At 43.6% G+C, this 27,539-nt stretch overlaps 4 protein-coding genes and 1 long non-coding RNA gene across 7 annotated transcripts; 2 read left to right on the top strand and 3 right to left on the bottom strand.

The window, feature by feature from the left end:
* The first annotated feature begins 90 nt into the window (after positions 1-90).
* ATF1 (activating transcription factor 1) lies at positions 91-14,045 on the top strand. The gene is made up of 8 exons (XM_035308907.1): positions 91-312; positions 4,413-4,529; positions 6,310-6,438; positions 8,200-8,300; positions 9,280-9,410; positions 10,196-10,375; positions 10,478-10,637; positions 11,040-14,045. The coding sequence occupies exons 2-8, from the start codon at positions 4,419-4,421 to the stop codon at positions 11,182-11,184; spliced, it is 957 nt and encodes a 318-aa protein (XP_035164798.1). The 5' UTR covers positions 91-312; positions 4,413-4,418; the 3' UTR covers positions 11,185-14,045.
* An 892-nt stretch (positions 14,046-14,937) lies between these two features.
* TMPRSS12 (transmembrane serine protease 12) lies at positions 14,938-19,113 on the bottom strand. 3 transcript variants are annotated; one of them, XM_035308908.1, is made up of 5 exons: positions 19,011-19,113; positions 18,383-18,581; positions 17,391-17,662; positions 16,451-16,593; positions 14,938-15,480 (listed from the first exon to the last, which is right to left on the bottom strand). In XM_035308908.1, the coding sequence occupies exons 1-5, from the start codon at positions 19,105-19,107 to the stop codon at positions 15,244-15,246; spliced, it is 948 nt and encodes a 315-aa protein (XP_035164799.1). In that variant the 5' UTR covers positions 19,108-19,113; the 3' UTR covers positions 14,938-15,243. The 3 variants fall into 3 exon arrangements, with proteins under 3 accessions (XP_035164799.1, XP_035164800.1, XP_035164801.1); XM_035308909.1 differs by having other exon boundaries at positions 18,497-18,581; XM_035308910.1 differs by lacking the exon at positions 14,938-15,480 and having other exon boundaries at positions 15,738-16,593.
* Positions 19,114-19,518: 405 nt separating this feature from the next.
* LOC118155574 lies at positions 19,519-23,858 on the top strand. Its single transcript, XR_004745915.1, has 2 exons — positions 19,519-19,628; positions 23,684-23,858. It is a non-coding gene; the product is annotated as an uncharacterized LOC118155574 (long non-coding RNA).
* On the bottom strand, positions 19,831-21,811 carry METTL7A (methyltransferase like 7A). Its single transcript, XM_035308911.1, has 2 exons — positions 21,078-21,811; positions 19,831-20,217 (listed from the first exon to the last, which is right to left on the bottom strand). Exons 1-2 carry the CDS (start codon positions 21,579-21,581, stop codon positions 19,981-19,983), a joined length of 741 nt encoding a protein of 246 aa, XP_035164802.1. The 5' UTR covers positions 21,582-21,811; the 3' UTR covers positions 19,831-19,980.
* Positions 22,280-26,652, bottom strand: LOC118155573 (methyltransferase-like protein 7A). The gene is made up of 2 exons (XM_035308912.1): positions 25,952-26,652; positions 22,280-24,028 (listed from the first exon to the last, which is right to left on the bottom strand). Exons 1-2 carry the CDS (start codon positions 26,444-26,446, stop codon positions 23,792-23,794), a joined length of 732 nt encoding a protein of 243 aa, XP_035164803.1. The 5' UTR covers positions 26,447-26,652; the 3' UTR covers positions 22,280-23,791.
* Between the last annotated feature and the right edge of the window lie 887 nt (positions 26,653-27,539).

The raw sequence follows: 27,539 nt of genomic DNA, 5'->3' as shown, positions 1-27,539 counted from the left end.
TCCTCCTCTCTATGGTTCCCCGTGCTCGGGAAGGAAGCGGGGGGGAAGGGGAGGCGGGTCCAGAGCGGCCGCTCTAGCCTCCGCCTCCGGGGCTCTCCGCTGGGAGAACTCTATGGTGGGGATTTCTAGGCGGAGGCCTCCGCGGGGACTCTATGGTCGCAGCCCGCCCACCCGCCCCGTCCCGCGCGGCCCCGCCGCGGTTGCGATGCCGCCGGCGCCGCTTCCCTGAGGCGGAGACGGGCGCGGCGGCGGCGGCGGCTCCGGTTCTCCCCACGCTCGGCCACCACCGGCGGGGCCTGGCGGGCCTCTGAGGTAAGAACGGGCCGCGGGAGGCCGCCCCCGGGCCTAGGCCAGGCCGCGCCGCTCCCCTCAGCGGGCCCGGGGGGTGGAGGGGAGGGGGGGCGGCGGGCGCTGAGGGGGCTCCCGAGGGGAGCTCGGCCCCTGAGGGGGCTCCCGGGGGGGCTCGGCCCCTTCTCGCCCTCCTCGGCCCCTTCTCGGTGCCTGCTCGGCCCCTTCTCGCCCTGCTCCCCGCTCGCCCCCGTTCGGCTCCGTTTTCGCCCTTACAGCGGCGGTGGTCGCGGTTCCTTGGGGTTCGCTGACAGAAATCTTGGTCGCCCGCTGGTCACCGCAGTGTTTAGTTTTTATTATTATTATTATTATTATTTTTTCCCTTCGTGTGCACCTTGCTGAGCCCTGTCCTCCAGGCAGTGGGATCGCGTTGGTTCTGGGTGAAAATTGTTTCGTAACCGTGCGTCGCTGCTGTCTGAAACGTGAAGATCCCGCACACCAACATCACCTCGGCAGTTTTAGTCCACGGGGTTTTATTCCTCAAGCTCCCTGTCAGTGCTCGCTCAGCTTCGTGTCGCTGTAGAAGGCAGGAGCAGGGGGGTGAGTGGAAGAAAACACATATGGAAAGTACTCCGCAAGTTTCACGGAGTATTTTTCTGCATGTGGGTAGTTTGGGATCCAAAGCTCCAAGTGGGGACGTTGACTCAGGTCTCCTCGCTGGCTTTCTGGCATGGGCTCGTGGGATGTGCTGTCATTTGCTTCTGTCCTGGAAAAAAATGGAGTTCTGTCAGGTTTCTGGATGAAAAAAACTTTCCCAGAGTGTCTCAGTTGCAGAATAAAGTAAAAAACGTTTTAATTGTTGTGATATACATCAATATTTGACTGTCGATACTTAGTGTTTGAGAACAAATTTCTGTGTCCGCTCTTTGATTTCTGACTTTATAAAGTCTTCAAAAAAATCACTTGCCTCTTAAAATATTTACATACTGAAATATCAAATGGGCCTCTCACCTGTTGGATTTAAAAGGGCAAACTAGAATTTGGTTTATTTCTTCAGAGATCTCGCACGAACGTACAGCTTTTATCTTCCATTATTTTCTTCTTTGCCCCTAGTCCGTGCTTTGAAGCTTCACCTGATTGTAGCCGTGTAACGAGCATTTAATTAGAGACAATCGCCTCTCAGATAATTGTATTGTAAACGGACAAAACCCAAATAATAAGGGCAAGAAATCAGCGTGCTGCTTACAGCTGGGACACTGAAACAGGGAGTGACTTAAAATCTTCTGAGGACAGTTACTGCACAGGCTGCAGTGTCTCCAAGTGGACATTCTTTAACATTTCTGAGCATTTTTCATCAGGATTAGCGAAAGTTATAGATATTTTTTTGTTAGTTGTTCTTTTTTGGTTGATGCTCCTTCCAGCCGCGTTTGGCATTTGTAGCGGTTCCTGATGGTGGCTCAGCCTGTGGAGCGTGCTCCTAGGTGCGTGCGTGAGATCTTAAAGGTGGCCACTATGAAAGGTGACGTTCCTGTTTGAAAGGAAGATGTGTTTGAGGTGAAACTCACATTGAAGGCGCAGTGAGTTTGTTCGGCTGCACGAGTCAGTTCTTAGAAGTTTAAAAGTCTGAAAACAAACGCGTTCTTCGTAGCGCAGCTGTTGCGGAATGCTTTTCAGTTTAAATTAAAGCACTTCTGAGATGCAGCTGCGCAGAGGTGGTGTGTTTGTTCGGAAAAACATCCCCCTTACCTATCCTGTTACAAAAAATGGCTGTCCTACGGGTAGGGGTGATGCTTGCTGACCGATAAAACATCAGGTGTTCTCCGAGTTCCCTCACGGTGGTGCTCCTCGTGGCAGAACCCTTCCTTCAGCCCAAAACCATGCAGCTGCTTTCAGTGCATGCTGTTGTTGGGAAGAGTTTTGGCTCCGGTGGAAAAAGGTGAAACCCTCATCTGTCTTCCACCTTCGGTCCTTCTCTTCTAATGGTCTTCTAATAGGTGGTCATCACCGTTTCAGGTGCTTACAGGCGGCCGTTCCAAAAGAAATGCCATGTTTTTTCCAGCAGGAGAGGTTGTTTTCACAGGGTAGGTTGTGTAGGACTCCTTGGGTGACAGCCGTGCAAGGCCAAATACCGTATCGCTCCTTCTGGGTGGAAGGCACAATAATAACGTTCCCCTTTTATGGTCCTTATTTTACTCACAAAAGCATGCTGGAGGTATGAGATGGATGGATGTCGAGCGAAATTCTACGGAGAGCAAGCAGAGGGGAAGTAAGCTTGAAAAAGTGCCTTTATCATGGGAAATATTTGATCTTTTTTCCTGTAAGTAGGACTTCACACCTCGGAGAGACAGATCAGCAAAGAGCGTTGTGCTTTCTCCCCGGTTTGTTTGTTTTGAGTGGTTTTAGATGTATCGGTTTCATTGTTCCTTGCAGGCAATTTTGCTGCTGTTGTGAGTCTGACATGGGGCAATAAGGCAGAGAAAAACAGTAAAAGGGAGGGGAAAGCAGAGAATGTGGTTTAGCACTACCGAAATGAATTGGGTATTGCTGTAGCACTGGAAATTTATTTTAATTTTTGCTGTTGGCTGGATTTCAGTTTGACAGTGCCCTGTTTACTTGTAACATTTGATACATGCCCCATTTGCATAGGTAGAAGGCGGAGATTTTCCTATACAAAACCCCAAGCCAACAGCAGCAGCTATCCAGAGTTGCCTCCCTTACGCATCCATGCATTTAATTCCGTTTCTTCCTTATCGCTTTGAGATGTTTAAATTGCTCGCTTCTCCATTTTCTGTTTTTTAAAAAAAAGAAAAGCCCAAACAGCCTCCGAGGCCTTCCAGCGGGCTCTGCAGGCAGCTGACAAGCGCGCATTGGGGCCGCCTGGCTTCCTCCGCAGCATCCCCCAGTGCCCCGCGTCCTGCTCCTGCACAGGCGGCCGGGATAATTCAGAGGAGCTGAAGCTTTCCGGGGGCTGGGAGCTCCCGTGGGTTCCCAAAACGCAGCCGTCCTTTTGCTGCCTCAGCTTAGATGGCGGGCGAACGGCTTTCCGCTGGCAGAAAGAAGCCCGGCGGGAAGCTGGCTCGGTGGCGGACGTCTGTGCCGTGCAGGACGCGGCGTCGCGTGGCACCGAGCCGGGGGCTCCTCGCTTTTTTCTCCCCACAAAACCCGGTTTTAGTACCAAATTGGAGGAGTTTTGCGCGGGGACTCCTCAGATGAGTAAGGGTTGCAGGAAGAGGATCCTGGGCTTGGTGCGCGCTGACTTTTTACCCTCTAAGTATACGTCAAGCTGCAAGAGCTGTGGTTTATCTCAGTAGGGAAAAATCAATGACTCACATTTCCACAGAAAGAAATGTAATTTCCAGTCTCATAGCAACTGTCCTTTCAACAGTTTTAAACCTTCTGTGACAAAATGTTTAACACTCACCGATCATCTTCTAATGCTCTAGGCTGGTCCACCCACTCAGCCCACCTAAAAGCATGCATTTTTACATCACCAAATCCCCCAATATTGGGGGGGGGGTTGCTGTCAAGTCGCGCTGAGCAGTTAAATATAAAATCTTAGACAGGAGGGAAGTGCTAGTGGCTTTATTATGAAGAGGTGAAGTTACTTTAGCAGGGTTTGTAATTCAGATCCGTGTTCTTTATTCTTTGTTTTTGGATCCCTGCTTTGCTTTTGTGTCCCCTCAGATGTTTCAGTACAGGTTTTGTGGCAGCTCGGGTGAAATATGGAGAATTATTTTCCCTTATGGCAGGGAATTTGTTAATAAAAACGCTTCGTTCGGGTTTTCTTCCTGCATCTCGTGATGTGGCTTGTTTTCGCTGAAACCCAGGAGATGCAGGAGATACATCGAGAGTAAACTCCGGCGCGGCGTAGGTCTGGGCCAGGGCCAGCAGCCGGCGGAGCCGCGGGTGCTGCCGGGCGCAGCGGGACTCGGGTCCCCGTGGGTCGCGCCGCCCCGAACCAGGAGGGCCGGGGAGGCGGCATGCTAACGAAGCTAATTAAAACTGTGCCAATAAGGCTCAAAGCAGGATGCTGGGAGATTCGACGAAATGTCCGTGGAAACCGGGCACCTGTCCCCGGTTCGCGTTTGTCGTGAAGTGAATTTAACCGCCTGCTTTTCTCGCAGCTGATTATGGAAGAGGTGCACAAGAGCGGCAGTAACAGCTCCGTGACGCCTTCACAAACAGCAGCCGTACAAGGTACAACACTACAGGCAGCTCAGCTCTCTCATATTGCTCAACAGGTAAAGCCTGGGCCAAATCTCAGCAAACATTCGAGGTAGTTAAGAGCCACGGTTTTATGCACTACGAGCTATACTCACCCGTGAATTTTAGCAACACGCGGAGAAGAAAAAAACGGAGGTTGAGAAAAACGTACTTGCTTGTTGATGGCCGGCACAGTTAATGACATGGCGTGTATTCAAACGACCAGAATTAATGCTAGTAAAATGCAAAAACGCAGCCCCCCGTTTCTGTTGGATTGTGTGTCCTCTGACACCAGCATCAGCCTGACCTAGAGGAGCTGCTCGGTAGTGAACTGAGGGCCTGGCGTTCTTTTTCTTTTTTTCAGAAGCAGCATTTTCAGCTCTTTTTGTAGCAATGGCAATTCTGGGTGCTCAGCACCATGGAAACACTTGGATTTTAGCCCAACCTGAATATATTTAATCTGATAAAGCATATGAAGTTGGAAATCTGACATAGTTTCCAGGAGGTAACATCACTTTCAGAGCTTTAACCTGAATTCCTCATGATTCAAATTTCTGTATCCGAAAGAGCATCTTTTTCTAGATAAATCTGCTCCCGTAGATATGCAGCAGTCCTACGAAACAACATTTTGCAGCTTGTCCACTGCTCACCCTATGGAGGTGCTTGAGATTTTGCTGCAAAATGTAGATAACGACGTGAGGCAAAGACAGCAGGCATCCTGTTGTCTGATGACAGGCTGTTTATCTGATCTGGTTTTATATAAGGTTGCCACTGGAACTTAGTATTGTGAGAGAAAAATAGTACTAAATAAAAATTTACCCGTGAGAGTTTTAATGATCCCTTCATCTTTCCATATATTCCAGATTAATAAAGCTAGTGAAGAAACTTGTTGAGGAAACTGGTTATTTGCTTAGGCATCTACGTGTATAACTTCAATCAATTTTAAGTGCAAAGGCTTGTGCAGAATCCACACAAAATACAAATCTGCCAGGGCGTAATTCTATTTTACATAATTTTACACAGGGGCTGCAGTAGTAACTACGAAGGCTAGATTTCCACTAGAATATTAATTTAAATTGATAGCTGCAAAACATGAAAGAGTAAAACGTGAAAGAGATGTCATCACTTTTACGTGGAAAAACCTGCTCTTTGTTCTTCTTCCTTGGCCAGCACTTCTGTACCTTGCCTCCTCTATTTTCTTTCTGGTCTGATATCTTTCCTACAGCCCTTATGCCTTGACGTAAGAAGCTTTTGCTGTCCTTAGCTCTTGTGATTTCTCCTCTTTGAACTCATTGAACAATAGCTTCATAAGGGTTGCTTACAAAAAATCCAACACCAACGACGTACGTTAATCGTGCTGCCACCCTCTGAGTCCGAGACGCTCTTAAAATGGAATCTAAACTTAAAAAAAGATAAAACTGCCACAAGTGCGTGCCCTTATCAGTAAGCGTTGATGGAGTTACATGGAAGCAGTCACGCTCGGTTAGGCTCGGTGTTGTGGTTCTGAAGAAGCCTGCTTCGTTGTGGTTCATTTCGAACCGCGTGTATTTAAGTTGCAGCACGGTTATCATTTGCACATAATGCTACATGCTTGATTTTCTCCCTAACCCGAGGCAAGTAAGTAACTGTTTGAGCCTTTTCATATGCAGATACGTATCTGAAAAATGTGCATCTTTAAAGGATAACTTCTGTGACTTAATTGGACTTAAAAGCAGCTTCTGCCAATGCATGTTCTCTACGAGTTATCCTACATGTATATACACGTTCTGAACGCCGTGGAACATGTGCTCTTGTTCATGATCCTTTGATCTCTTGTAGATGTCTCTGAGAGGTCCTGCTCCTCTGACAGTTGTTCAGCTTCCTGGAGAGCAAGTCCAGGTCCAGGGAGTCATTCAGACAGCCCAGTCCTCCTCTGTAATCCACTCACCCCAGGTGCAAACAGTGCAGGTAACTACAGACTGTCTGTTAAACAACCAAGAACCCTGCTCTATGTGCATGAAAAGACTTGTAAAGGCTTGTCTGACTCAGCGAGGTCTGCCACAGCGCAGCCTTTCTGGCCCGGCTGTGAGAGGCAGTAAGCACTCCAGCGAACGTGTTGTGGGGACACGTCATTCTTAATGAATATTTAGGCTAGAAATTATTTGTAGCACTGAAGTTGCCACTGGAGTTGAAACGAAACTTTATGACACTACCTCCCTTGATAAAAAACAAAACAAACCCCCCAGCTCCCTCGCTGGTGCTCCTAACACACACCTGGTGTGTTCTAACAACCAAATAGGAGAGCTCAGAGGAACTCCGGGAAGAAAAGGGTTTGGGAGAGGTAGGCCTGAGTGGCTGTGGATGGGCTGTTGGTTGTTCACCTCACGTATGCTGTGGCTCCATTTCTGTGGTACTTACGTATTCTGCTTTTGTCTCTTACTCACTTGCCATATGATTTTTTCACAAGCCACTTCAGAGGGATGCCTCAGGGAGTTTACAGTCAAGGCTGCAGCAACTTCATTCATTTTCTTGGCTGCAGAGAGCCCTCTGGGCAGCATGACACTGAAGTAGGATTGTGAAATAACTGTCAAGTGACTGGAAGAACTGTGCTAAAACACATCAATTTGTCACCGATCCTTTGCATTGTGCCTATCTATTCGTATGACGTTAAATTAATAATAAAAAAGTAAACCTATAATGACTGCGTTTTCAGCTGTCATTGTTCCTATCACATCAGATCAGGGAAAAGAAAACAAACTCCGCTTTGCTGGAAACAGTTCAGCATCTGCTCTACTGGGTTGTCTCCAGTCTCTTTCCTATCATGCTCCGATTGCAGGGTCCCCACTGAATAGAATCTCGCATTTTTCTTAGTAATTTATGAACGTTGTGGCCTTGTTGCTCAGAGAGGGGAAAAAAGTAATACACGAGCAACTTTTTAAAACGTTGATTGTAGGTTGTTCTTTTTGTCTCTGTAGCAGCAGTTAAATAAGAAATGCTTTTCCCAGAGCCGTGTGCATTCTTGTTGAGTTTTTGTGGCTGGCGCACAGATAAGTACGAATAAATGTTTTGTTAGTTTGTATTTTATAAGGAGCTTCAGGAAAAAATGAACACTTGCCAACTGGATGAGAACACAGTGGAATAAGGAGAAAATTGTAGATAATACTTTGCATATTTACTCCCTGATACGCTGCTGCCTTAAGTATTATTTTCACTTGACTCGTATTCTGACCAACAAAATACACTGCTTGTCTGTCTACATTAAACTTGAAGCATTTTATGTGTTTGTCTTCGTACATAAATGGTCTTCCTGCTGCCATTACCACAGCATCCTTAGACAAATCTAAATGCGGGAGTGGCTCACCTTTTCAGACCGCATCAGCTCATAAGATTTTGATGAAAATACTAAAGGATTCAATTTTGGCTATAGTATATGTTTTAGGAGAATCTCTTGAGTTCGCTTTTTATAGGGAGTTAATAAGTTTGCATCCTTTGGCTTCTGAAGTGGGCATGTTTGGTTTCATTATGACCTTACTGATGTATCTGGGAATTGCTAGAAATATGAGATAGCACTGAATCTAGAATTCAATATATATATTTTTTTCCTTTATGTAATTAGCTGCATTTATGTGGTTTTCATGCTGCCTTAGCTCACATGAAATTAAAATGTGTGATCTGTTCTGGGTATTTTTCTGTAGTGTACAGGATAACCACATGGAAAGTGTTTTTTAGGTATCTTCTTTGTCTGAGAGTGAAGATTCTCAGGATTCATCAGATAGCATAGGCTCTTCACAGAAAGCTCGGGGTATCTTGGCACGTCGTCCATCTTACCGGTAAGTACTGTATGTAATATATTTTGTACTGTTACTTGAAACCAAAATAGCACCTTTTTTGACAGCTTCATACAGTCCATCAAGCTCTAAGTTGTCCTCTTTCTCTTGAAACGTGCATTGGATCTGTTAGCCATGTTAGCTATCGTTTGCCCCAGGGAAGCTTCTACTTAACCAACTGGAGATCAACTTCAAGATGATGTGGTATAGGGAAAATTGTTTATCAGCAGCAGTTTTACTCGGTTATGCCATTTTGCTGAAATGAGGAGTGCAGTCAAATACTAGAGTCTAGCATTTCAAGTAACTCGTGTTAGACAGTCCATGACCTTACCTGCTGCTGTTACCTGTGACAGAACAAAAGATCTAACTTTTAAACTTTTCCTAAGTAACCTATTCCTTTCTAGTTTATTCTGACAGAGCAAACTGGGTTTAATTGGATATCCAAAGCCTTTTCCTGAGAGAATCAGTAAAATCTCTTAATAGGCCAGTTATAATCCCTGGAAAATGTTTATGATGGAAACTCTGATGCAGGCTTTACTGAAATGAAATGATGCAGTGGCAGTACTAGAGAAACTTCAGTATGAAGTGTTTTTAGCACACGTTTTTTCTGGAGATGGCTGAAATCTACTGTTAAAGGGTTCAGATTTTCATTACAGGTTTACCAGTCCAAACATCTAAGACTTTTAGAGGATAACGATTGAGAATCTGGAATATGCACTGACTTGCACATAGCTAATAAAATGATTCAAATAGTTAAATAAAAACCTAGAATTTTTAAACTACAGAAGTGTAATTACAGAAAGAGTTAGACAATCACCTCATACAGAATTTTGTTAATTCCTAAAACTGTTTTATATCAAAATGCTAGTGTTCGTTCATGTACTACAAAACTGGGGTAGTAGTTTGCAACTGTTACTGCTGTAATTTGTAATTTTTGCCTACTACTGCAGCTGATAAACTGTTTTTTTTTTTTTTTTAATAGAAAAATTTTGAAAGATCTTTCTTCTGAAGATACACGGGATAGAAAAGGAGATGAGGAAAGTCCCGGTGTCTCTACTGTTACGTCTATGTCTGTTCCCACACCTATCTACCAGACGAGCACTGGACAGTACAGTAAGTTGTACAAAATACGTGGACATATTTTTACTAAACTTGCCTCCAAATGCAGACTTTTTGTTTATTTGTTATATATTTGAGAGTAAGGTGAAACTCAAAAAGTTTGGTTATTTATCTTATAGTTAGTAAAGTTAGTACTCCAGATAAACTTTGTGGTTCGTTGTCTTAATTTTTGCATATTCAGACAAGAGGTTCAAAGGATGTTGTAAGGAAACACACAGCAGTCTTCTAGTGGTAGATTTAGTCCAAATGTGAGGTCAGTAAAAATACTGTTTTATATACCCAAAGGCTCTTCACAGGCTGCAGGTGAATGCCTGCTCCAGCACCTGGAGCACCTGCTCTTCCTCCTTGTTCTCTGACCTTGGCGTTCGTACCGCTGTTCCTCACTTTCTTTTTCCTTCTCCCCTTGCTCCTTTGCCTGTCCGACATTTTTGCCTTTTCTTAAATTAGATTCCCCAAAGGAGCCACCAGCTCTGCTGTTGAGCTCAGCTGTGGCCAGCAGTTGGTCCATCGTGGAGCTGGCATGGGGCAGACCCTGTAGCTCCCCCACTACCAACACCTTGCCAGTTACACCCCATACATTTAATAAGAACGGCAACAAGATCTGGTAGTTTAGGGGGAGAGAAGAAAGAAGCCTTTCAAAATTGGGAGTATTTCTCAGCAGCAGGTTGAGATACAGATTTGCCAATTGAAAGAGATGCATGCCCTACAGATTCACCTTTATTTGTATTTTTTTAATGTATAACTACAAATATTTTCATGCTTGTTCCTTTTTCTTTAAGTTGCCATTGCTGCAAATGGATTACAGCTGGCCAGCCCCGGTACAGATGGTGTGCAAGGTCTGCAGACGTTAACAATGACAAATGCTGGCGGTAGCCAGCCTGGGACAACAATACTGCAGTATGCACAAACATCAGATGGTCAACAGATACTTGTACCCAGCAACCAGGTGGTAGTGCAGAGTGAGTATGCCTTCTGGAAATGGTTAGAAATACTGATCAGTAACAGGAATGCATTTTTCTAACGCTGCTACATTTTGACATCTCACGATATTACCGCAACAGCTGCATCGGGAGACATGCAGACGTACCAGATCCGCACCACACCAACGACCACGTCCCTTCCTCAGACTGTGGTTATGACATCTCCTGTCACCCTGACGTCACAGACAAGTAAGACGGACGATCCGCAGTTGAAACGAGAAATAAGGCTGATGAAGAACAGGTATATAAGTGCACTTGAGCTGCTTTGATTTGTTAGCTTAATGTGCTGAAATAAATCTTCAAAGGACAAATTTTAAGCCTTGCAAGCTAGCGTTGCTGATTGTGTCATTGGTATGGTATGCTGCATCCAGTGACTAAAAATGCTGGAAATTTTGTTCAAAACATGCTGCGTGTTCTGTCTTACACAATTTGGAGAGAAGTATTTTCTCCACTGCAGATCGATTACCATGCATGCTACCAAATGCTGCTAAATTTCATGCCCTCCACCTAAATTTTTGTAGATTTCACTTTTTGTTCCTGGTTGCATTGCCAATTCTCTCCTCTTGTATTGGTCAGTACCATAACATTTGTAAAACAGAGAAATCTCTGATATAAAACAATTGCTTCTGTTGATTTGTTCCAGAGAAGCTGCTCGAGAATGCCGTAGAAAGAAGAAAGAGTATGTTAAATGTCTGGAAAATCGAGTTGCGGTCCTGGAAAACCAGAACAAGACTCTAATTGAAGAGCTAAAAACTTTGAAAGATCTTTACTGTCATAAAAGTGTGTAAGAAAAGAAGGTAAAACTTTTGTGGACTGTAAATTTCAGAGGAGAATTTTTTTTTTATACTGAATTTTTTAAACTAGATGAAAGGTCAAAAATGAAACTTTTCTACCTAGATTTCACAACTTAAAGACTATATAGATTTTATTTACAACAAGTTGGTGACAAAGTACAAAAAGGAAACGAGAAAACCTCACCAAAATTCCTGCTGGCACAACTGGAAACTTTATAAAGTCGAGATTGCATCTACAATAAAAGGACATTCACGTTTTACCAGGCAGGTGATTAGAATTTCTTTGAAAATTTCTGCAAATACCTCTTGTAATGGGGGCAATATTTGGTAACAATTAAAATGTGGATGAAATGGAATCCTTGCCATAGTTAACATTATTAGTAACATTTATAACCAGTATATGTTTTGATTTCTTACTCTTTTTCAATCCTTACTTTTTTCTTTCAGTTATTTGTATGTAAATATTTTTATTTTAACCTGTAAGTTGTTATTTACAGGTGCAGATGATAAAAAAGCTAATACTTTGCTAGAGGTATAAATTATGTTTACTCTTTTTCAGCTGACAGTTTAAAAGTTTTTTTTCTGTTTTGTTTTGTTTTTCCAATGTTTGCTGTGTTTATCAAATTTGGAAAGGATCTGCAGAAAGCAGTGAGAGGCCTAGTCCTGAAAATGTCTGAGGCACATTAAATAAGGTGTTGACTGGACTTAAGAGAATTCAACACATCCAATTATTTTAAAATACAGATTTGTAGAATGAGTAATGGTGAACAAAAGTTTCTGGAGAATGATTTTACAATAGTTTGTTCTTAGTTGCTGGGCATGATAAACATCTATAATTGAAAAATAAATCATGTGCTGATTATATATACAATTAAACATGCACTGCTTCTTCTGTCTGGAGATTCTACTGTGCTTTGGAACATTTAAACCAAATAGAAGAACGATAAAAGGAAAAAAAAAATTGAAGATATATACCAAAGGGTTTAATGAGGTTCTAATATGTGGTTTATATGCTGAAAGTAGCGCAAAATTTCCAGACTAATTTTGTAAGGTAAGCGATATTTTGCAAAGTAATGGTATCTTTGTAAGAAAATACTCTATTGAAAACAGGTAGATGGTTGGTATATTTTGTAGCTAAATTGTGATCTTTACAAATTCTGAAATTGAGTTTATATACGTATTTTGACAGTTTATATATTTCATTTTAGTAAACAAATGAAATATTTTGTGAACCAGATTTTCAAGCATATATTTTTATGGAAAGTACAAAGTCAAATGAGATCCTCTTTGGTGTAGGAGATATTTGAATTAATTTTGTATGTCTGTAGGCAACTTACAAAAAACGGATCTTAACAAGTATTGGGAAAAAAGAGATCAGGGCTTCCCCCCCCCAGTTGATGATATCTGCATATTAGATCTGATTGCTCAGAGATTCTAGTTTGTATCATTTTGATTTGCTTCAGGTGCAAGTTAAATGTTTGACATGATCGGGACTCTTTTGGGTGTGGAACCTCCATTTGTGGAGGTGTTCAAAAGCCCTCTGGGACATGGTCCTGGGCATCCGGCTCTAGGTGACCCTGCTTGAGCAGGGGGGGGTTGGACCAGACGACCTCCAGAGGTCCCTTCCAACCTCAGCCATTCTGTGATCCTGTGATTCTGTGAAATAGAAAAATGTGTATGCAGTGCTTATTGCATGAATAATAAATACACTATTTCCATAGTTAGGATTGAATCCTGCTTCCAGTTATGTCAGCGGGAATTGCACTATGGACTATGCTATTAAAAAGGTGTTAGAGCTATGTGTGTGTGTTGTGCTAGCTCAGATCTGAATGAAATTAAAAGATGTACTCACTCCCTAGATGTGTACTGCTTATCATATGGTCAGTCAGTATGTTTTATTTTACTCATTTTTGAATTAATGGGCTTCTTAGCAAGGAGAGCTCTTTGCAAATGGTATAAGAAAGTCTGCATTCCACAATCACGTTGTTAGTAGGCTATATTTTTTTTTTTTCTAAAGTTTATAAATATGACATTGTTACGGACATCATCCACAATACATTTCCTTTAGGCCAGACTGGAGTATATATTTGTGTTCTTCAATCACGTCAAAAACGAATGCTTTTGTTTCACATCAAAAATATTGAGCAAGGTTGAGAAAGTCCTTACATTAGTCAACTGCTCCGAAAGAGGTGCTCGGTGCCTCCTCCTCTCTGTCAGTGGAATGTCAGGAAAAATGAACACCACGGGACGTGCTTAGCACCTCAGAAAATTGGACTTTTTTTGCTGTCTACCATCAGGTGTGTGTACGCTATTTGGCATATGTTTAAGAGGGTTTGACCTACAGTACTGAAACTAATTTGATAACTCCTCTGTATGGTATTTTGATCCTCACTGTGTGCTGTTGTTCCTTTACCTTCTTTTGTAATACAGAATAATAATAAAAAAAGCTATCAAGTGTTAAGACTGTATAAAATATGGTGGCCAATTCTTTCTGTATTCAGCAAGTGAAACAACTTTGTAGTGCTGCCAGACATAACGTTAGTAAATTTTTATCCTCTTAAAATAGTGTTTGGGAAGAGCAGCTTATTTTTCATCATGGAAATATTAAACAGTAACATGGGTTTGCTCTTTAAGTCATCACTTATCATGAAAAGTGCTTATTCTGGATTTACTTCAAAATCTAGATGGTGAGAGAATAAAATCTATATCCTGAGAGTAAGAGGTGTAGTACCAAGTACTGTTCTGCTGATTATTTCCAAACGAAAGTACATGCTTTATATGAATTGTAAATACTTGTCAAAACAATTAGATGGTTGCAGATTTTGACCTTGGTAAATAAAGTCGCCAAAATCTAACGCTGATGTTCCTTATTTATTGATCAATTTGTTTTTAATTAACATACGACTGCAGCAGTTCTGACCAAATCCCTATGTTGTGTAGTACCAGCTCTTTACTGTGATCAAAAATAAGTATTTGGTCTATGGAGAGGCATAGGGAGATTTTTTTTTCCCTGATGTATCCTTTCAGCAGCCAGACTACTCCATCACTAAAAATAAGTAATGGAGAAAACCTTTTATCCTTCTGCTTTTTTTTTCCCTTGTTAAAGTTAAGCTTCTGTTAACTAAGAGCATTGTGTTCTGCTAATGTTCACCCAGCAGAGGGAGTATCTCTGCCATCTACAAAATCGTGGCAGTAGCATTAAGTCATACCTAAGGTTCTGAAAGCTAGAAATAGAGTAAGAAAAACTTTTCAGTAAGTAACATTTCAATATTCGTTTCCATTATTAGGGTCAAGGCTGTTATCATTCCCTCTACTTGTCAGCATGGATATTAAAGACAGAAGATGGAAAAAATGATAATAAAATTGCAAACTTTTAGGACACATACTTGGAAGTACTGGTAAATGTTTTTAATTAGCTAGATTTCATGCTTATAGCCTAAAACTATTATGTTACTGTGTCTTCACACGTGTCCATCAGAGTAGCTTTTGACAAGAAAAAAAACTTAATGACATCACATATTGTGGTAAGAATGCTAAGATTTTGCAGTGCAGAGCATCGCTACACATGGCAGTGTTCCTTTGAGCTAGAATACTACATGCACTGAGTTAATTTTGAATCACCAGCTGCTTCTGACAAACAAGCAATCGATTATCAATTCATCAATCTCATCAGTGCGATGTGCGCTAACGTTTGTAATGTAATGTGCTCATGTAATATGCTTCATACCTCAGAAAGGATGAGGGATATCACAGTTTGAAACCTTACATTCCTAGAAAATCCTAATGGATGGATATATTAACTATCGTATGTGCTTTGCTTTGGTTCCTACATTTACAAGAAATAATACACCTCCAAAATGTTTTTTTTTAAAAGGTTTTGTACACACAAACATGCAGATTGGATAAAAACATACCTTTTTTTTTTTAAAAAAAAAAAAAAAGCCTTTTTGCTCAGAGATTTATTCTGAAACATGAGTTAGCTCCTCTTCGCCAAGTTTTAACAGGCAGACCAAACCTGTATGGATGATGCAGCGGTTTGTCACTTCAGAAAATCTACACGAACACTGTACATCTGACAGTCAGAAAGATCGTAAGTGTAATGCTCACAGGATGCACAGCCTTGCCATTCAAGAGAAGCTGAGAGTTTATCCACCTTCTATAGTGAGGTACACGGACATAGATCCCAGGGTACCTTTGTCGGCCACAGCCAAGTCCAAAGCTAGTAACCCCGAGGAGATAGAATTTGTTGTCGCTAGGGTGATAGCATGCCAAAGGTCCGCCGCTGTCTCCCTATAAATAAATAATATTTATTTATCCCCTTCCAGGAACCAGTGATGAAATTTTAAAATTACTTTTTAAAAATCTGCCAAGTTACCTGGACAGTAATAAAGACAGTAATATATTAATAGTACACAGGCCAATTAAAATTAAGGTTCATGATACTGAGGGACACTATCTTGACTAAAAGACCATGTCTATATTAGTTTCACTGTCTCGGTAAAGTTCTGTGGATGTTTTTTTGTTCTTTGTTGTTTTGTTGTTGTTGTTTTTAATTCTTTTTTTTTGGCACCTTTTCATTCTAAGGCTTGTCTCCATAAACTTTCTTACTCGTCGGTTGTTATCAGAAGGTATTGTCTGCACAGTGTAGTACTGCAATTACCAAGAAACTTTGTAATGAATACGCAGCGCTGAATTTTTGCCAAATTACTTGCTTAGAGGAAAAGTGCTGAGGAAAGCAGGAACTGTATCAGACTAATGATACACTTATGAATATACTTTTTTAATTATAAATGTCTCCATAACGCAACTGATGCCCCAACTTTAGCATCCTGGGGCTTTTGACCTGAGAATTGTATTTTCTGAGAAAGAGAAGCATTTAAATAAAAAAATCTCCCCACTGAACCATGTCACTTTTCAGTGCTGGTGCTGTCTTTCAACAGCACAAAAACAAGTAAGATGTGTGTGTACTTCACACACACTGCATGTGTACAGTGGGAACATACGGACTGCATTTGTGTTCTTTCTCCTTTCAGTTCTGTTAACTTGTTCTTTTGCTGAGTAACACTGAAGTCTATGTGTATTTTTCAGAGATGGGTGTTGCTTTTTGAATCACCTCTCTATTTATGATGCTTCTTTTCCAGTCTGATGTATTTTTTCTTTAGTATTTGTGCCATTTTAATTAATTACGCTACAAATGCATCGTGATACCCCTGGGACTCTGGCTTGGCGGTGGCACGTTGGGCATGGTGTTGAGTCTTACCTGACAGCTATCAATGCCTCCTGATGGAGAGCCAGCACAAATCATGTTGTTGTTAATCATGCCTCCATACGCATCAGAACTGTTACACTCGCTATAAGGAATGATTTCCACTTGTGCTTCTTGCAATACAGATGGAGTTTTACCTTTAGTGGAAGACAGCATATAGAAAGTAAAACATTTATGCTGTTGTGCGTTGCCGTTCTTACTGTGGTATCTTTTTCCTGTTTTGTTAGCTTAAATGTGCCCCAGTGCTCCAGCGTGTGCTAATCTAGAGATTGTGCCTTTTCTAATGGATTTAAACTTAAGTGGGCTAAGCATTTGCTGACTTGGATTTGATGTAGTTTTTGCAGTTCTTATTCTGAAGAAGCATCGATGATAACAGTACTGCTCGTTAGCCTTGCTCAAAATGTCAGAGGTGACTTACTAAATAAGCTTATATGATCCTCAGCTGTCCTTGAAATTAAGATGCACGCCACCAACTGACACCGTATGAAGTCTGTGCTCATAAAGATTAAAGATAATTTGAAGGAGAGCAGCCACACCTAAAATATGTTGGGACTCCTAAGCTGATAATGCACTGCATCACAACTGTTTTTCAATTAAAAAAAAAAAAAAAAAAAAAAAAAAAGCTATTTATGCAGACAACTTTGAGTAACTACTGTGAGTCTGAAAGTTGGAGTAGTTTGTTTTCCTTTATCCATATTATCCATGAAAGAAAGGCTAAATATTTATGCCTTCAGTGACACCTATGTAGTTCTAATCTGCTTTCAACGTAAAAAACACTGAAAGCAGATAGTCAGTTGCAGGAGTATTTAATGATTTTGTGTGATGAAACTATAACCTGAATGGATTCAGTTCTCTCTCAGTGAATCTGAGGGACTGAAACCCAACAGTAGTTATGCAGCTAGTAACTTGTTCAACAAAACAAGCAAACTTTTACCTTTTTCTGCTATCCGTCCCCAACCACTTATAAAGCACTCTGTTTGCTGGTCGATATACAGGTAAAGGTGTGCAGAAGGTAAGCAGATAGGCTGAATATAGTAACTGTAGCGTACAGCAGAATTAAGCTGAAATAATGCAATATCATTTTCAAATGTTTCTCTGTTGAATTCTGGGTGCACGGTGATGCTTCTAATACTTCTTTTTGCTGCGTGTTTGCCATGTTTCCAAAGGTCATGTGTGCCCAACACAGCTCTCCAAAAATATGGGTCCCTAAGAAAGAACGCAATCAATATGAACTTGCATGAACTAGTGTGCAGATTTTGCAACTATTTTAAAGACTACAGAAAAGACAACAGTGATCAAATAGCTGAAATACAGAACTGCTGTAAGTACAATTTAAAAGCCTCCTCTGAAGAGTTTTATTACCACATTGTTAAAGAAAGGTAAAGTGCCAAACTTGTTGGTTCTGTTGAACAGAAAAAAATGGAAGCAGTATCAAAACTAATGAGTTGTAATGTTTCTAATTTAAATATTGCATTTTTCTTTTCTTTTTTTTTTTTTTTTTTTTCAGTGAGCTTTATTTGTTTAAAATGCTCTGTTAAGCAGAAAAATTGGAAACTCCTGGAGGAGGGGGGAAAAAGTAAGTCTCCTAACAAAAATGTCACCTAGATCAAAACCAACTGGCCCTTTAGCAAAAACAAAGGCTGTTCTGGACCAAGCCAGAAGTGCATTTCCAGGATTTCTTGATACTGACTTCTGAAGATGTAGCTTTGCATCCCATGCTGGGCCAGCAGCAGACAACCCTGGGCTACTGTTACAGCAGAGACAAACTGATCCTCACAGCTGTGACAGAACTGTAGTTTGGGTCTCTGTACCGGGGGAGCTCAGCATGCCTGTGTCCCACTGATTTACATTCTGTTTGACGTTACCAAAGGTGATGCTATGCTCTCCTCATACTTAACAAAACCAGCTATTAGCATGAATACATACTTCCGTCCTGTAGTGCAGTGGCCAGCAGTAAGCACTGAAATCTCATTAACTAAAGTTCCACCACATACATGTGCAAATTTTGCACCAACGTGGTGAATCTGGAGGCTGACTGACCACGGCCATGCTCCAACCTCGGCGTCGTGTCCACCTACAATCCGGGATCCTGAGGTCCTATCTATGAGTGGCTGCTCCCCACACCCTACAAAACAGAACAGAGTTAGTTACAAGGCTCACACTGAAAAACAGAGCTTTTGGTGAGCTAGACACAGGTGGTTATTTGCATCTACAGTGTTACTTACTGTGATTTTTTAAATGTTTCCTGCTAGCGCTCTGATTCTGGAGAGAAAATGTGGATATTTCTTTAGGCCCTGTGAAAGGTATTTTCTTTGGTTACAGGCATATTTCTTGCATTTGTGTTTATTGTGCACATCAAGGTAAGTGGGTTCCAGTCACTGCAGCTTTGTGAATTCATCAGGTTTATGGATAGATGAAGTTTTTCTGTGTGGAGCTGTGGGAGGAAGCCGCGCGGGCACCACAGCCTCCCTCTCCTCCATGCCCTCTCAGGTCCTTAAACCACCCACCGCGGCCATCTCAACACCCACTGCACCGACCCAGCACCCACGCATACCACCAGTACCGTCCCAGGGGATCCGCGGGGCCACCACAGCGGGCACAGTGCCCACCAGCAGCAGGAGCAGCGAGGTGGTGGCCAACCTCTGCCACATTCTCAGTCAAGGGCACAAGATGGCGGCAGGGCCCGGTGCACGTTGGAGCTGCCAACGGCTCTGAGGCAGCAGCACCTCCCGCCTGGGCTGCGGTGTACCGGGGACACCTTAAAGAAACTTCCCAAGCACAAAATGTTAATCATGAATCTTTTAATGCTGGTGAATGCTGTTAGAACCAAGTGCCACGCAGGGGCGGGTGGGCAGCCAAGTGAGAGGCTTTGTGTGTTCTGTGGGGAGGCAGCCTCCTCCCTCTCAGTACTCTGCCCTTTGTGAATAAATAACTTGCAGCTGAGCAAAGTTTATGTGTTAGAGGTTGCCTCTGCCTGCTGGTTTCGTAAAGCTGGAGAGCGAACGGCTGTGAACGGCCCAGGGAAAGGAGAGCGGGTGCCAGGAGTGCCCTCAGCGTGGCAGCCTGCACTGGTTTGGGATGCTCTATGCCTGCCCTGTCCTCGTGGCAAAATGTGCTTGGGAACACCTGAAGGAACTGCTTGCCAGAGAGACGTGGGCAGAAGTTCCCTCAAGTAAGGAGTTAATTATTTTGTCTGCCAAACTCTTGTGTTCTGTTGCCTTGCCAGCTTTGGTTCAAAGTGGCCCCAGGCAGGTCTGGAAGCGATGTGGAGGTGCCCGGTGTGCTGCCAGAGAGGCACTGTGAGAAGCTTTTGTGTATACCCAGCAGAGTGGTTTTAGTTTAAAGATGTTTAGAAAACCGACCCTCTTCTCTCATTTGATGTCTAAATCAGAAATTTAATTAAAGTCCTTAGCCACGTTACCTACATTCATATGTCAGGATTAGCATATGCTGTTTTGTACGCTTTGATTACGCTGAGGCGTTTCTGTGGGGCCAGGGGAAGAAGCTTTACAGTGGGATCTGTGTTACTTCACAGCATATCCGATGATGTGAGGCTTAATAGGCGTCCCGGGCAGCGGTACACTGATGTGTTGTAATTTCAGTTCTGAGAAGTTGGCCTGTTCGAGATTCTTCCATATCTCTCTCGTTAGGCAGCAGCCAGCAAACACGAGTTTCCAAGTTGGATAGCAGACTTGCTGCCAAAAATACCTCCAGCTGGAACGATCATCGGCCACGTGCTCTAAGAAATAGAAAACGCCTCCCTGGGGAAAACAAAGTCGTCTTAGCACCGTAGAAAGAGTGCACGCAGCAGAGCCAGGCAGCTTGCCATCGCTCAGTACCCACCAGTGCGCGTGAAGCTCCATTTGCTTGCCCCACAGCATTCTCCCTCCCCTCCCTTTGTTTTTCTGATGTCAGATGGAACTAATGTAAGTGGGAAACTTGCACAGATTCAAAATGCGTATTCCAGAAGCATGCAGGATGCACTTACTTGGTCCCTCTATTATTGCAGCAATAGTTACCATTTTGTTAAAATTACAGTTGCTAGCATGTTGGTTTTTTTCAAAGGAGAATGAGAGGAATGTATAAATCCTACTAGAACTCATTGGGTTTTGACAACCCAGAGGACTGGGCTTGAAAATACCATTTTAAAGGCTGAACTTCTATGGCAAAAAAAACCCTGAACAACCCAGCTCTCTTTTGTTTTCCAGTTTGACTGATACCCTACAAGGAATGAGGGCATTTAATTAGTTGGTTTAGTCATACAGGTAGATCAGCCCTTCTAAGAGGCAAAGGCAATTTATTTAAAACACAGACTTTCAATCTTGATCAGAAAGCTCTTCACCAAAAGAAAACCAGGTGTTTGGGAAAGGGACAACAAGAACAGCAGGTTCTGCTTTAAATGATATGCTGCAGTTATGACTTTTGCGGCAGATCTAGGTATGTAGACTGTAACTTTTAGGCCTTTACTTTTGAGAATAAAACAGACTGACTTGCTCCATTTAAATCTCATTTAACTAATAAACCGGGTCTGGTCTGCAAGTTTAAAAATATATATTTGGTGAAGCACCTCTGGAATAGATCATAAAGGTAATAACATGAAACTTTTTCTTCAAATACTCACGGGTCTGAGCACTCGCATTACTTCCTTCAAGGTGCTGCTCACGCTCTGCACTGAGCAGAGGACTAAGGTGCAGACGACGGCATCCACGGAACCACTGGGCACCTGATGCAGGTCTTCTCCAGCTGCTATGAGGAAGCGCTCGTAGTGGATGTGCTGGTTCTGGCTCATGCTTCTCGAAAGGCCTTGCTGGAAGTTGGGGTTTATGTCGGTGCATGTGACTTTGCAGCCTGGTGGGTAGAACTGGAAGTTAGCGCCACAGCCAGTTCCAATCTCCAGCAGCTTCAGCTCTCCCGAGGGGCTGGCAAAGTCGGGGAGATTTCGAAATAGCTCCTGCTTCTGCTTCTTTGTTTTCCTGTTGTGAATTACAGTGAGCTTCTCTAAGAAGTAAGGAAAAAATATCTTCTTACAAAAGGGCTCCCATATGCCCAGGAATGATAGTAGGTAGATGGGCATGGCAAGCAGCGCAAGGCAGGCGCGGAAGAAGAGGATGCTGGCTTCTGTCATTGCTGTCGTGAGGGCAGAGGATCCGTACGGAGCAAAGCTAGTTCTTCCGTGTGCTAGAGCCCTTGAAACTCGGACAGAGCTGTGTTCATGTACTTGCTGCGTTCCTCCTGAAGCGTATTCAGCTCTTTGGATTGACCTGCTAGACTTGTTTTTAAAGCTGTTTTTAAAGTCTGCTCACAGGCAGGGAAGAGAAAAACAAGACTGCATACCAAACAGCTACGGTAGTGTCCCAACTCTGGCAAGAAAAGGAGCTGCCAGTTTGTTAAGTAACCTCGATAAATTGGGCAGTACAACCTTGTATCTAACCCTTGGCAAAATGTCATAAAATGCCCTAATGTGGTGTTCAGCAGTTTCAGATTACAGTTCTTATCTCTTAAAGCAAACGTATGTTGCCTTCGGTGAGCAGAAAGCAGTTAATTTGAATGCTGGATATGCTGTAGACAGGTGTCTGAAGAGGTGTTTGATTACCATTTCAGTAGAGATATATTTATTTCTGAATTATTTACCACCCCACTGTAGGTAGCTAAAGAACCTGGATCAACTAGTCGGCTACCCGATCTGAGATCCTTCGGTCTTTCCACTTTGTGGGCACCAAAATTCCTCAGCATGTGAATTTGGCTCCTTTGCAGGGAATGATCTTGCTTTTCTTAGTTACTTCTCAGAGCTCTGATAGGAAACAGTTCCATAATCACTACCTATAGTATGTACCTTGGTTTTATTAACTTTACAAGCCTGAGTCAACAACACACGGTCTGTTTTAAGCTAAACGCATTCTGTAAACCTTTTTCAACTTTGCAATCGCCGGTACTTTTTCCACAGGACTTGGTAGCAGTGTAATTAGCCACTAGCTTTTAATTGCTCTGCTTCAGGTGAGCCCAGTGTTGGGAAAGGAGGACTGTTTGTACCTCTCAACTACAGGTCCTTCACTCAGGCAGTTCGGGTGTGAATTTTGCTGGAGAATGTTGTTTTTCTGTGATCGGTAGCCCTGTTCGATGAGTTACCTCCTCCCTCTAGTGGTAATAAAGCACATACAAAACCCAGCATACGGCGGCATCATTATTAGACTGCTTTATTAACAAACTGTCCTATCTTCATTCCTCTACCCTGTGGTAACTGCATTAGAGAAACAAATCTGAGCAATGGAATTACTTCAGACGTACTTTCTGCGTAGAGCTCTTGGAGGTGTGTGAAGGACAAGAAGCGCATTACAAATATAATCTGTACTAGGCTTTAATCCTTTGCTGCTGTACTGTAGGAAATCATAAAGGTTTAACAGTGGCCAAGAAGGCAGCACCTTCTCTTGGTGTCCTAGACGAGTTTAACTGGAAAACATTTCTAATGAAACTCACGGCTTTTAAAAAAAGACATCTTTCAGGTGTGATCTAGCTCGCAGAGAGACTAGGAAGTGAAGAGTTTAAGCACAGGTGAAACACATCAGCAGAGTGTGACCAAAGGGCTCTGAGGACACGGCTGCCCTAGTAACAGAGAGCATTTTACAGTGGAGATGAGGTTTCTGCCACCGGATTTAACAAAAACCATTTTTCTCCCGGTGTAAGAACAGTTTTTGGCTTTCTGGGTTGCTGTTTCGAGTTAAATCTGCACTGATAACATTAGCATCTAATGGCAAGTGAGAACTAGGTATGGCGAGCCGGTGCCCTAATGAGCACGTCCCTGAATAAACAGAATTCCTGTCAGGGAGCGCTTGTACTGGCATGGGTGAATGAACGCCTGCTCCTAAAGGTAGTTCGTAATGGGAAGACTGAAATGAAAATGCTCGTACTGATGCCGTATCTATTATGTATGTGTCCTGTATCAGAAATGTGAGCGGTTGGGCATTATTCACCTCCGTTAGGAAATGTTAGCTCTCTGTTCTTGCTTGCGTGTATTTTCTGTTCCCTTTCTTCACTCTCTCCTTCCTCAGCTCTCTGAGTTGCTGAATCTTTATTTTATCTTGTCTGTTCTTCTTTCCAGTTTGCCAGGTCCTTGTGTGACAGCTCTATTTAAGAACTTTGCCCAGAAAGCCCGTCTAACAAAAGGAGGGTGATTCCCGGTTTGAATGAGCTGTGGGTGCTCACAGTTTTCCATGTTTTTCTTCTTTCTAGCTGCTGTATAAGGGTTGGCTGTAAGGGTGCTATCCAGTGAAAAACCTCATTTAAAGCAAGGAAGGAGTGCTGAAGAGAGGTCCTGTGTCCTGCAGCACTCACAGTCCTTTATTTTACTGCATACCCAATGATATGAGGACTAGAAGGGATCCAGTAAGGAGTGACATAAATGTGCTTTAAATTCAGTTCTGAGAAATTAATTTTCTCCAGCTCCTTCTGTGTCTCTCTGCTCAAGGAACACCCATCTCCAAAACACTTCCAGAGTGGGTCAAAGACCTTTTGCCAAAAGTAGGTCCAGCTGGAATGATCTGCAGCCACATGCTCCAAGAAGTAGAAAGCTCCACCCTGCAAAACAGTGCCATCAGAAATGACTTAGGGCTTTTCACCTTCGTAAGTAGAATTTAATTTTTTCCATGTTGGTTAAATACTCTGCTTTTTATCACCTCTCTGAACACCAAGCCCTTTCCTAGATGTTATGCATGCAAGATTTGTATTTGTTTGGGGCTGTGTGGTCTCTAGGACTGCCTCCCATTCAGTTTTCATTGAAGGTGGTGGCTACGATGGACTGACTACAAGTTTACTGATGGGTGCAGCTTAGAACTGTGCAAGAAGCTGTATGGTCTGGTGGCTAGGAACTGCTGCCACGGGGTTATTATCTCTGTCGCAACTGCCTTGGATGATCTCGGAGTAACCACTTTAACATCCTCGTGCTTCAGTTTCTCTCATCTGTAAAATTGCCGGGGCGATCAGCACTGCCTGCAGGTGTTCCCGGCCGTCTGCGTGCCTGGCAGCATACCAGCCGTGCTGAGGAGGGAGAGGTAAAGCAGGCTGAGCTACTGCTTTCATCTGCAGGTGAAGCAACACAAAAAGTGCTTAGGGGTAGGAGCTGCGCAGGCCAGAAGTGGAACTTCGCCTGTGTTGTGTCTCAGTGTTACAAGGCAGAGGATGGGCAGCTTCTCTTGCGATCCCAGAAAGGTCTACGGAGCTTTCCAGCACAGTGATGTAAAGAAACTTGTAGGCATTGTCACGTGTCAGGCTACAGGCTAGAAAGAGGATTTGGCAGAAAGGAAAGCAGACATGAGAGCGCTTCCTCCTCAGCCTACAAATCCATTCCCTGCTTCTCCTGCTTCTCCTCCCTATACCCGCTTCTCCCTCTGTGCATGGTGGTTGTTTCTGCAGACAACTCTTCCGATGCTGTTGAGATGCACGAGGATGCCCCCGGTTATGCGGTTCCCAGGTTAAACAACTTGAAATCGCAGCAGTTGTTGAGGCAGGTTTTGTTACAACTTCAGCTGCGCTGTTATCAGACATTTCACCAGCAGAAGTTAGGGAGGGCCCTGGAGCTGGTGCCATGTACGACAAGAGGGCAGGTGGATCCAGAAACCAGGCACGCTGCATTTCTGCCCAGTTTGCTCTGTACAGCGTCAGCTCAATGATCGGTTGTGACGGCCTATTTTTAATTTTCATTAACCTAGAATTAGGAGGGATGGTAAGGGTTCGACCTGTTGGGCTCTAACCATGGTTCCTCTGCAACCTGCAGAACAAGAATAGGGTTGTTCGTGTTTGGGGAAATGCTGCTCGTGCACCAGATCAGAGCAATGCTAGTTCCAGGACAGTCTTTTGCCCTATGCACGCAGTGTGATCTGAAATCTTTGGACTAAACACGAAATGCTTATTGCTTGTCTTACAAACAGTCCACACGAACCGAGGACACATTTTCAAAAACAGCAAAATGATTTAGGTGCCAACATTCGGTTTCTGACTTCATTTGGGTTCTCGGTCCCGATAACTTGAAAAGACTTAGGAACAAAGGTCCTTTTGATAATCTCTGAGATTTCCATTCCTTCCATTTACGTAGGTTTGAAAGTTTTTAACAAATCACGAAGTGGCTTATACAAAATTAATGTGAATTTGTATTTAAAATAAATATAAATATTTAAATATGACTACAGCTTTTAGGGCTTTTGTTATTTTTATTACTGCTTGTTATTTTATTATTGCTTGAATTTTTGGAGGGAGCACTCGTTTTTTAGGCTGTAGACATTCAGCAGTCGGTAGGGGCTGCAGCGTTGTCAGTGCATATGTGTTTAGCCGAAACTGCCTGCTGAGGGGGAAGGAGTGGACAAGCCCATCTCCCCAGGGGGCTGAAAAAGGTGCTTTTAAACTCATCCTGGCCCTCGTGTAGGTGGTTCCATTTATCCCACACGTGGGCCAGCACAGGGGAGTTGGCTCATCGTGACACAAATCACCCTTTTCTCCCTCGCTTACCTGCCTGAGCACCCGCAGAACTTCGGCCAGGACTTTCTGGATGCTGCTCACAGAGCACAGCACCAGGGTGCTCACCACCACGTCCATGCTGCTGTCTGGAATCTGATGCAGGTCCTCTCCAGAGGCAACCACCGACCGCTCGAGCTTGAGGTGCTGGTTCTCCGAGAGGCTCTTGAGGAGGAACTTGCTGAAATTGGGATTACGGTCGGTGCACGTCAGCCGGCAGCCCGGTGGGTAGAACTGGAAATTGGTGCCGGTGCCCGTGCCAATTTCCAGCAAGGTGAGCTGGCCCGAAGGGCCTGCAAATGCTCGCAGGTTGCTGAACAGGGCTTGCTTCTGCTTGTAGACTTTATGGTTGTAGGCTGGTGCCATCTTAGCCATGATGTACGGAAAAACTTTCTTATAGAAGGAGTCCCACAAGCCCAGGCAGGTGAGTACGTGCGCAGGCAGGACGAGGAGCTGGACGCAGCCCTGCAGAAGGGAGGCGAGCACCATCTGTGCGGAGCTGCGCGTGCAACCAGGCGTGCAGGGAGCTCAGCACGCTCTGCCTGAAGCTTTTCCTGGTGCCAGAGCTACCTCTGAACCGGATATGTCTGCCTGCCTGGCCGCACTCCAAAATCTGGCTTAAAGCGGCAGCGCTGCAGTCTTACAAAACTGCTGGAAACATCTGAAAAGGGAAGGGGGGTGCCAGCCCCTCTGAGCATTCCTGCTTCGCCCAGCAAACACCGGAGGCTGTACTTGTAACCGGACAAGTTGCTCGGAAGGCACTGCTTGTGTGCTAAGGATGTACTTCAACGTTTAACTGCGTGCAATCTGAAAGCTCGGATCCTGCCTGCTTTGAGCCTGCTGCCTGGCAGAAGAGGCTGATCCAAAACCTCATGCGTGTTTTGCCTATCAGGTTTGTGGACTGCTGTCTCATTGTACGTCTGACCATCTAACGGCCGTGATGTGGCGTGCAGGGCACTCTGTGACTCTCATCTCTTCCCACGCTTGCAGGCTTTAGATGCTGGCTTGTCTTGGAGGTGAGACAGAGCTTGAGCCACAAAAGAATTGCAGTCATGATGTAGTAGCAATCTTCTAGACGACTGCATCTTTCTGGCTATCCAAATGTAACAACCTGTTTAAATTACGTAGTCACTCTGGCTCCTAAACTTTGTTTAGCTTCTGCTTGCTTTGGTTTTTGCCGTGAGCACAGGCAGGCAGTCACCTGGTGGCTGGTACAGAGGCACAGCCACGCCGTGTGCTTGGCAGAGGCGTGCACGGGACACGTCCCTGTCCACAGAGCTTAGGAACTGACTGAGCGATTCTGCGATCACTGCACAAAAAGGGAAGGGAGAAGTGAAGGCTGTAATGATGAAATAAAGAAAAAGGCAGTATCCTTACCCGGTGTATTTTTTATTTTTATTTTTGTATTGAGCAGCTGTGTGCGCCTTAAAGCGACAGCGCAGTGCCAGGTAGTTCAGTCGCAGAATTCTCCTAGCTGTGTTGCCTGAGTTCTGCGTGGTTTCACTCTCTTTCAACCCAAGGAAAGGTTTTATGCTTTTTGTTTATTTTACTCTTCTGACTACAGGTAAGCAAAACCGTTAGC

Source organism: Oxyura jamaicensis, chromosome 33, assembly GCF_011077185.1.
Source record: "Oxyura jamaicensis isolate SHBP4307 breed ruddy duck chromosome 33, BPBGC_Ojam_1.0, whole genome shotgun sequence".
NCBI lineage: Eukaryota > Metazoa > Chordata > Aves > Anseriformes > Anatidae > Oxyura > Oxyura jamaicensis.
Note: the sequence above shows the minus strand (reverse complement) of the source record. Positions and strands in the feature narration are given on the sequence as shown.